This window comes from Alligator mississippiensis, chromosome 10, assembly GCF_030867095.1.
Source record: "Alligator mississippiensis isolate rAllMis1 chromosome 10, rAllMis1, whole genome shotgun sequence".
Classification (NCBI taxonomy): Eukaryota; Metazoa; Chordata; order Crocodylia; family Alligatoridae; genus Alligator; species Alligator mississippiensis.
Window position 1 is genome coordinate 1,388,194 of NC_081833.1, and position 9,861 is coordinate 1,398,054.

Consider the following 9,861-nt stretch of genomic DNA (forward strand, 5'->3'; position numbering starts at 1 on the left):
TGGCCTTTTGAGTCTGCTCCTAGGGAAACCCCTCCAGGCCGCTCATCATCCTCATTACCCTTCTCTAATTCTTCCACCTCCTTGTTGACCAAACCCGGGCACCGTGTTCAAGGGACCGATGCTTCCTGGATTTATTAAGAGGTATTGTGACACTTTCCGTTGCATTCACAGCTCCCTCCTCAATCACCCTCAGGCTGCATTTGCCTTCCTGAAGGCAGCGAGCACAGGGCTGATGTTTTTAGCCATGTGGCAACGACACCCAGATCTCTTTCCTGCATGGAGCCCATTGCACAGAGCCCGTCGCAGCCCATCCCGGCGGGAGCTGCAATGCAAAGGCTGCATAGGGTGATTGGCACTCTTGCTGGCTGCCTGGTCGAGACCACCCCAGAGCCAGACCTGCAAGGACACCCATTCCCTATGGGACCCAGCCGAGACCTCCCGCCTGCCCCACCTGATGCCGGCACCCCTGGGTGAAGCACACAGCCCCTTGCTGGATGAAGCCAATGCACCTTTATTGAGCTTTGCTCCGAGCACAGCCGCGGGGGGCAGGCAGGTCCCAAGCCCACGGGCCCCCACACGGCGTGGGGGGCCGGGGAAGAGGAGGTAGAAAAAGCGGAGGCCGCGTTGTCGGCGCTCACTGCTGGATCCGCCGAATGGACTGCACCTGGCAGGTCTGCGCATGGGAGCCCAGCTCCCAGAAGTGCTTGTAGTCCCCGCCGTGGCAGTCGCACTCCAGGATGTACTGGAAGCCCCGGTAGCCGGGGTACTGGAAGCAGACCCAGCTGGGGAGCAAGCACAGGGGAGCCGTCACCTCCCCTCCCCGCAGAGACCCCCGGGAGCAGGTCGTGGGTCCCTCCTGCCCCAGCTTGCCCCGGGCCAGGACCCCGCGGGGCAGGTACTCACGCGCCGGAGTGGACGCGGAAGGATCCCACCTCTTTGCTGTTCCAGCCCATGGCCGGCAGCGAGGGGTAGTCGTCGCTCAGGTCCCCTTTCCTGCCCAGGAAGTTCTCCCGCTCGTAGATCGTGATCTTGCTGTCCCGGTGGTTCTGCGGGGAGCACGGGGCCCGCGTGAACTCAGCACTGCCGCCCTGCCCCGCTCCCCCAGCCTGCGGACGGGGGGCCACCGAGCACCCCTGAGACAGCTCAATTGAGGGCCCCCAAGCTGGCCGTGCCGCGCGAGTGCCCATTTGCTCCTTTAGATGTGGTTAATGCGTGGTTAATGCCTGCACCTTTAGCACAGCCCGTCTTTTGCCGGCGTGTGCGGTAGTCATTGGAGTAAAATGGGTGCCAGCAAATACCGCCTGGCCTCTCCAGGAAGGGAGAGGGGGCAAGCCTGAGCCTGGGCTGGTCACGTGAAGGGGAAATGGAGCGAAGAGCCCCTCTCCGCAACGGGACCCTGCAGGGAATGAGAGTGGGTTCCCCCGAAAGCCGGGGGGGCCGGGCGGGCACTCACAGCGCAGGCGATGGGCCGGAAGGAGTTCATGCGCTCCACGTGGTAGGCGTTGCTGCCGCTCCAGGCCTCCCAGCTGGGGTACTCGCCACGCTCCAGCACGAACTGCTGGCCCTGGAAGCCCCCGTGCTCGAAGCCCACCCACCTGCGGGGAGAGCCGGCTGGGGTCAGTGCCCAGCCTGCTCCCAGATGCAACAGCCCTGCGCCTGCAGCAGACACCTCCCGGGTCCATGCCCTTGGCTCACCCCATAGCCAAGGGCAGAGCTGCTGCGGGCACCGGGGTAGCATCTTGCAGGACAGCTCCCGGGTCGGGGGATGCATCCAGCCCCCCGACAGCACCCAGGCAGGGCTGTGGGGAGCATGGCAGCTGCCCCAGGCAGGGGGCAGAGGGGTAGGGCCCCGTGCGGGACTCACGCGCCGCTCTCGATCTTGAAGGAGCGCACGGTGTCGAAGCTGAGCTCCGTGATGTTGTAGCACTCGGAGGTGAACTCGTGGCGCCGGCCCTGGAAGTTCTTCTCGTCCCACACCACGATCTGGGGAGCAGAGCGGGGTCGGGGGCTCGCGGGGCTCCAGCTCTTGCCCCGTGATGCCCACCCAGGAAAAGGCATCTCCTCCCCTCCGGATGCTCAGTGCTTGCAGTGCAGCCTCCTGCCCCGGCTGCATGCCAGCAGGGAGAGGGGTATTGCGTCCTGTCCCCGCAAGCCCTTGCCCTGCATCCCCGCCGGCCTGGCCGGAGCTCCCTGGGGGGTGGTCCCATGCAGCGTTACCCCTGGCAGTGCAGGAGGGGCTTGGAGGGGCCTGGGCATCCGCTGGCCCCCAGCACCATCACCCCCTACCCTCATCCCCAGCCCAGCACACTGCACCGCACCTTCCAGAGACCGGAGAACTTGGTGCAGTGCTGGCTCATGGCGGCTCCTCCGGCTCGGTCCCGGGACTGTGAGAAGACGCGAGCCCTGAGTGAGCTCCTAAAGTTGCCTCAGACCCCCCCATCCCATTCAGACAGCAACCGCCTCCCCAGGAACAATCCTGGTGCAGCTGCACACAGCTGGGGCTGCTCGTTGCTTTGAGCGGCACCATCAATGCCCCTGTGCCAGCCTTGCCAGGCGCTGCTCCGAAGGACCCGCATGCTCTCTTGCAAGGCCAGGACCCCCAGGAACTGCCCTGCCCTCTGCCCAGGTGGGAGCGGCTGTCGCGGGGGGCAGCCAGCAGAGCCGAGGACTGCAAATGGGGCCGAGAGGCCAGAGCTACAAACCCGGCTGCAGGCCCCATCTCTGCCAGGCGGCTAATCCCTCTCGAGCCCAGCCGCACGGACAGGATGCTTCCCATGCACATTCCCGCAGGCCCCGGTCTCCCCGAGGCTGCCCGGAGCAGACTGCATGCAGGTCGGGAGCGCTGTGCTTTCTCTGCCTGCTCCAGCTCCCCCAAGCCCCTGCCCCTGCCCCAAACCATTGCTCTTGCGTCCCCAGAGAGCCACGAGCGCGCTGCCAGCCCCCGGGCCCTACCTGGCGATCGGCAGCTGGACTTGCGAGGCGCTAACGTGGCCAGGCAGCGTGCCGACAGGGTTTATATAGCCTCCAGATAGAGATGAGCAGGGAGAGCATTACCGAAACCCCTAACTCAGCACACGGGCCGGGAGGGGGAGGGAGGCCCGTGGAGAACAAAAGCCACCCTATAGAGGAGCGATGCACAGGGAGGCCGGTGGGCAGGTGCCCCCAGCCCTGCCTGAAGGCGGCATCTCCCCCAGGCCACTATGCGCAAGCATCGAGGCCTCGCCGTGCTCCCCGCTGGTGCCAGCTGCCACCCCGAGCCAGCGCGCTAGGAGCTGAATGCGTCTCTCCAGCACTTTGCCCAGGGCTGCATGCAATGGCCTCGGGTACAGCCGGGGGGAGCAGGGGCAGGGGTTGCACCCCAGGTCCCTGGCTTTCCAATTCGGTTTGCACGGGATGAGGTGTCTGCTCACAAGACCATCCCTGCATGTGACGCTGGGAGGCAGCCTCTGCTTGGGCAGTGTCCAGATGCCCTGGCAGCATTGCTGCTAGCCTGGCATCACAGCTGGGGCTTCGGGCATGCAGCGGTGCAGGGAGCAGGGGCAGGCTGAACACTCGGGGGGAGCCTGCTCTGACACCCCCCTGCTGCAGCCACGAGCTTCCTAGTGAAAGCTGCCTTGGACTTGTCTTATCCACCACCATCACCCCTTCGACCACAGACCGGCAGGCAGGTCCCAGCCCCGTGGGACCGTGCACTGGGTGCTGGGAGGGGCAGCACTGCCAGCACGGTGCGTGTCCAGACCTCTGCTCCTCTCCACCCGTGCCCTCGGCCGTGACTCAACAACTCCCGGCTCGGCGGCTGCACGTCTGGCACAGACAACGGGGGGCGTTTGGGGGGATTAGAGTGATTAGCACGAGTCTGGCACTGTTCTGGGGCACACTGGGGAAGGCAGACAGCCAGATCTCCAGATTTCCCCCTGCTGTTTTGTGGGCCTGCATACAAGCACCGATCTCAGGCAGGCTCGGACGCACGCGCAAAGCCATCACCCAAGTAGCTCCCTGAATTTCTAACACAGAGAGATGACCATTGCCCGCCTCGTTCAGGGCCGCATCCAGCTCAGGGGTGTTCTGGATGAGACCTCGTCTGCGCAGATAACGGGCAATTGATCTTGGAAGGGGACGTCCACGGTTGCTGGGGTGCAAGCCATCCCGGCCTGATAACACGGATGTGCAAACAGGATAAAGTCCAGCTCGGGAACATGTGCGCTCAGGGCCTTGAAGAGGCCAATTTAGCAAAGCTGAAAACAATTATGAGCTGCACCAAGCGAGAGACAGAAATGTCAACAGAAAAATCAGAGCCTAATTGGGATCTGCTCGAGAACATTTGATTTGCTGCCAAACCCCCCTGCCCGTTCAGACAGAAGGCTGCAGTGGTTAAAAGATGGGGCTGGCTTAGCAGGGAAGTAAAAGCAGCTGCAAAAAGAGAAATATCTATAAAACAAATGGAAAAAGTGAAGGGGGTGGTTAGCCACAAACGTAAATGGAAAGCTGGGAAAGGCATGACGTTGATAAGGGAAGGAAAAGGACGTGAGGAAAAATCTATGGGCAGTAAAGTTAAAAACAATAAAAAGACATTTTGAAGGACATTAGGAATCAATTGAGTCCAATATGAGATGGACCTGGTAGAACTGTCAATAAAAATGCAGAAAAAAGCAGAAGTGTTCGCTCCATATTTATATATATATATATGTGACGGGGGGCGAGCCGGATGTTGTAGTCACATCATATGCTGGCATCCTACTTTCTATTCCAGATATAGCTAAGGATGAAGTGAAACAGCAGCTGCTCCAACAGGGCATGCTGAAATCAGCAGGTCCACCTACGAGTGCATCTAAGAGTTTTAAAAGAGCTGGCCAAGGAGCAATCTGGACCAACTGACTTTCAGCACATCTACAAATACTAGAGAAGTTGCAGAGCCCTGAAGGAAAGTCAGCGCTGTCGCAGTGTCTGAAAAGAGTTAAGTTGATGCCTGGACTGAAGATCCCGGTCTGTCTCTCAGGCCACTGGTAGGATCTTGGGAGGATCCTGGAACAACTGATAGGGGACTTGATTAATGTGCAATTAAAGAGGGTAATGCAATCAGTGATAAGGAGCATGAGTTGATGCCTTGTCTGGAGGACAGCACAGGTGAGGTGCATTGAGGAAAGAGCACTGACACGATGTCCTGAGCCTTTGATTAGAGGGTTTGACCTGGTACCACGTGGCTTTTTGGTTACGGTGGCATAGATGTAATGGTTTAGCAGCCAGCTATCTGATTGCTAGGGAATAGAAAGTGATGGGGAGAGTGGGATCCACCCACCCCAGAAGATTTAACCCTTTGGGTCTCACTGTTGCACCAGCCTCTGCACAGCTGTGCCAGGATTTAACCCAGGCTCCACGGCACGGGCAGACGAGATATGGGACTGCACGGCTCCGTGGGGGTGCCTAGAGGAGCAGCCACGGGGTCAGGAGAGCCCTTGGGGGGTATTGGTGCCGGGGGGCTGGGCGTGCACCCGGCTGGGCGTCCACGCTCCGGGCAACAGGCCTCCAGGGCTGGGTGCAAAGTGTCTCTGTCAGGCCTTTCCGTTGTGCCCGGGGCACACAATGGAAATGCTGGGCTCAGCAGCTGTGCCGGGGCCCTGGGCCAGGCTTCCGGCTCACTGCCCGTATTGGGAGATGTGATGACTGGGAGCTTCGGGGCAGACACTGATGAGCTAGCACTTCCTTTGTGCGCCAGCCTGGGGCCCGGCCTTGCCAGGCTATAAAGTGGGGCCCACGCGGCACCCCCAAACACAAGCCCGCTCCCTCCACCCGACGCAGCAGCTGCCCAGGTAAGAGGAGGCAGCTCCCCGAGCGCAGGGCTGGGACCCAGCTTGGGGCAGGGGCAGAGCACCGGGAGCGCGAGGCCCACGCTCTCAGCCAGCGGGAGGGATGCGTGCATGCATGCATGCGTGCATGCACTCACACCTCTCCGCACACTCGCAGCCTCCCTGCCTGGCAGGGCGGCGAGGACACCGCTGCCATGAGGCTGCAGTGACCCATGGAAGGGGGCAAGGGGGGGAAAGGAGCTGCAGGCTCCCCAGCTAGTGGGGTAACCTGTGGGTGCAGAGGTTTGTAGCTCCTGGGAAAGGAGCCTGTAGCCGAGCGACGCTTGTGTGCCCAGGGGAGCTCTCAAGCTGGCGTCAGGGTGGAGGCTGGCAGGTCGGGATCCCCAACCCGGACGGCTCAGGACCTACGGTGTCTCCGCTGTCACCTGGGACAGCCCCTGGGGAGGGGTGGAAATGCAAACGCCAGCTCTGGGATCATTGGGCACGGGCTTCCCATGGGCACATGCCAAGCACATCTGACATCCGCCATCCAGCTCCGGGGGCCACTAGCCTGGCAGGACCAGCACTGCGGGGCTCGAGATGTCTGGGGATGAGGGGGTTTGGGCTCTAGGGGCACTGGGAGGAGGATGCTGGGCCCCAGGCAGGAGGATGCCTGGGACCTCTGGGATTGCCCCTGGCCTGCTAACCTGCTCTGCTCCGCAACTCGCCAGCCCGGAGCCACCCCCGCCATGTCCGACACCACCAAACCCGCTGCCCCCAGCCAGGCAGTCGATGACAAGGACAAGGGGGTGCCGGCCCCGGCGCCCGTCGCAGACCCCATCCCCGTGTCCAACAGCAAAGGAGAAGACTCTGCACTGGAAGGCTTCAGGGTAAGGAGGCTTCTCTGCGCAGGGGTCGTGGACCAGCCTGCAGCCAGGGTGGCTGGAAGTGTCCTGCCCCGCGGTCCTGGGGTCGGAGCCCGCCCTGTGCAAACCTGGAGCTGGGTGTGAGGTAGGGGCAGGAGCCTGGGGGCACTGGGATGGGCACCTCCAGCACCACAGGCAAGAAGGAAGCAGGCAGGGAGAGAGGTCCAGCCCTGTGTGTGCTGACGCCGACCCGGCGCTCCCCGCAGATCGTCGTCTTCGAGCAAGAGAACTTCCAGGGCAAGAAGATGGAGTTCACGGCCGAGTGCCTGAACCTGGGCGAGCGCGGCTTCGACCGGGTGCGCAGCGTCATCATCAACTCTGGACCGTGAGTGGCACCTGCGTCCAGCTGTGGGGCTCGCGGGCAGGACCCAGGGGAGGAGAGCTGTCTGGACCCCGGTCGGGCTGGGGTGCAGCGCAGGAGGCCAGGCCAGATCCCCCTGTGGAGAGCACAGGGGCCCATCCACGCTCCGTGCTTGGCCCCTTGCCTCAAACCGTCCCGAGGCCTGCGCAGGCTGCTTCCTCGCTGCCGCGGCTCTGCATCCTCTGGCCGGAGCGGTCTCCAGAGCTCTCTGCGGATGCGGGGAGACCCCAGGCTTGCTAAGGCAGCCAGACAGGGGCCGTGCAGTCCGGGCTGCCTCCGGATAGCCATAACCCGGCGGTGTGGCAGAACGTGGCTCCCCCGGCGATCCCTCCCCGAGTCCCAGCCGCCTCCATCCACTCTGGCCTCCCCTCTCCGCAGCTGGGTGGCCTTCGAACAAGCCAATCTGCGCGGGGAGATGTTCATCTTGGAGAAGGGCGAGTACCCTCGCTGGGACACCTGGTCCAGCAGCTACCGCAGCGACTGCTTCATGTCCATGCGCCCCATCAAGATGGTAAGGGCCGCCGGGCGCGGAGGATAGCAGCGCCGTGACCGTCGCGGCTCGGGGGGCTCTGGGCACAGCCTGGGGGTCCTCGTGCCAGGTCAGGGAAGAGCCTGGTGGCTGCCTGCCAGGCTGGGGGGACCCCCCACCCCGACACTGGCTGGGCCCACCCACGCTGAGTGCATTGCCCCCTCCGCTGCCTTCTGCAGGAGGCCGAGGACCATAAAATCACCCTGTTCGAGTCCGCCGACTTCAAGGGCAACAAGATGGAGATCCAGGAGGACGACGTGCCCAGCCTGTGGGCCCACGGCTTCTGCGACCGCGTGGGCAGCGTCAAGGTGTCCAGTGGAACGTAAGCACCGCGCGGCTCGCGGACCCCCGGCTCGCCTTGCTGCCCCGACCCGGCTTGGGGGGTCCCCAGGGACGGAGCGATATGCACGGGCTCCCCGGTGGGAAGAGAAGTTGGGGATTCCCAGTAGCCCCCTGCTCTGCGCTGGGTCTCATGGCCCATCCAGGCTGATCCGGGGCTCCCGGTTGCAGCCCCGCTGCCCCAATTCCCTCCCCGCGCCTTGGACACGTGCTCTCTCTGCTCTCCCTTGCAGCTGGGTCGGGTACCAGTACCCTGGCTACAGGGGCTACCAGTACCTCTTCGAGCGCGGGGACTTCCGGCACTGGAACGAGTGGTCTGCCTTCCAGCCCCAGATCCAGTCCATCCGCCGCATCAGGGACCTGCACTGGGACCGGAAGGGCACCTACGACACCCCCGAGGCCCCCTCCAACTGAGCACGCTTGCCGCTAGCTGACGCACCCCGGGCCATGTAGCACCTTGACATTCCCGCTCCCCTGGGGGAGCACCCCCCTTGCTCCCGCGCGCTCCCCTGCACCCCCGGCACTTTCCTTGTACAGTGCACACCCCCACTGGATGTCCTTTACATTGTGATGCAGATTAAAAACAGTCACGAGAGCCCCGTGGCCCCCCGCGTCTGGTGTGCGCCGGGTCGGGCTGCCTTCGCCCCTCGTTCGGAGGTGCCGTCGGGGCAGGTCTCGGGGGTCGCTCCCCGGTCCGGCGGGTGCAGCGGCTCAGGTGCACGGGGGCTATTGGCGGAGCTTGCCTGCAGGTGGGGGCCTGGTGTCTGCCCACATCCTGCTGCCGTGCAGCTGCCACACGCTTCCTGCACCAGGACCACGAGAAGGTGCATCATCAAAGCTCCCCGGGGGGTATCCCAAAGCCCTGGGGCAGGCAATGAGGGCTTCCCCTGTTGCCCCCAGCACCCAGGGCTGGGTGGGGCCAGCCCCCAGCTGAATCTCCCAGCCCGCAGCCACGGGGCTGGCCCACGGGGGATCCCTGCAGGGCTGGTGTTTCCCCAGCGCCAAACCGGCCTGAAAGAGGGGAGACCCGGGGAGCAGCCAGGAGCGAGGGCTAGGGTCTGGTGTAAGGCAGGAGGCTGCGTGCCAGCCCCGGTTTCAAGCGGCAACAGGATTTCCTGTGCTTGCAAAAATAAACAGCGCTGAAAGCCGCGCTGGCAGAACGGCGAGGCCTGCAGACAGCTGCGGGGGCCGGGCCGGGCCCTCGGACCGCACGCCCCCGCCTCGGGCAAGACGGCTCGTCCTCCGCTCGGCAGCTGGCAGCAAGGCCGCGGTCTCGCCTGCCAGCCGGGCCTGGGGTGCGCCGGGGAGCGTCCCCCCGGCATCGAGCGCCGCGGCTCCACGTGGGCACCCTGCTGTGGATGCACACAGAAGCCCACCCTGCACACGCAAACCCCTGCCTGCACACACACAAGCAGCAGCCCACGCCTGCACATGAGCCCGCACCTGAATACGCGCACACACAGGTGTGCACACAGCAGCTCACACCTGCACATATTCACACACACACACAGGAATATACGCCTATACAGATGAGTACACACACAGGAGCCCACACCCATACACACACAAGTGCATGCAGCAGTCCACGCCTGCACTCACTCGCACGAGCCCACGCACACGTGTGCATGTGCATGCACACATACACGTGCACACAACAGCCCATATCTGCATGCACACACACACACACACGAGCCCACACACACGTGCATGTACACACACACACACGTGCACACAGCAGCTCACATCTGCATGCACACACACACACACAGGAGTTTGCCTGCATGTGTGTGCGCGCGCGCACACAGCAGCCCACATCTGCGTGCATAACCACACGCACACAGGAGTGCGCCTGCACACACACACACGAGCCCCCACCCGCACACATGTACACGCACAGAGGAAGCCGCACATGCATTCGCACAC

The 9,861-nt window shown here is 63.5% G+C and overlaps 2 protein-coding genes across 2 annotated transcripts; one reads left to right on the top strand and one right to left on the bottom strand.

The window, feature by feature from the left end:
- Positions 1–495: 495 nt before the first annotated feature.
- Positions 496–2,903, bottom strand: CRYBA4 (crystallin beta A4). The gene is made up of 4 exons (XM_059713329.1): positions 1,865–2,903; positions 1,454–1,595; positions 904–1,046; positions 496–782 (listed from the first exon to the last, which is right to left on the bottom strand). Exons 1-4 carry the CDS (start codon positions 2,056–2,058, stop codon positions 635–637), a joined length of 627 nt encoding a protein of 208 aa, XP_059569312.1. The 5' UTR covers positions 2,059–2,903; the 3' UTR covers positions 496–634.
- Positions 2,904–6,532: 3,629 nt separating this feature from the next.
- Positions 6,533–8,352, top strand: CRYBB1 (crystallin beta B1). Its single transcript, XM_006261764.4, has 5 exons — positions 6,533–6,673; positions 6,916–7,034; positions 7,449–7,581; positions 7,779–7,921; positions 8,172–8,352. The coding sequence occupies exons 1-5, from the start codon at positions 6,533–6,535 to the stop codon at positions 8,350–8,352; spliced, it is 717 nt and encodes a 238-aa protein (XP_006261826.3).
- Positions 8,353–9,861: the final 1,509 nt, after the last annotated feature.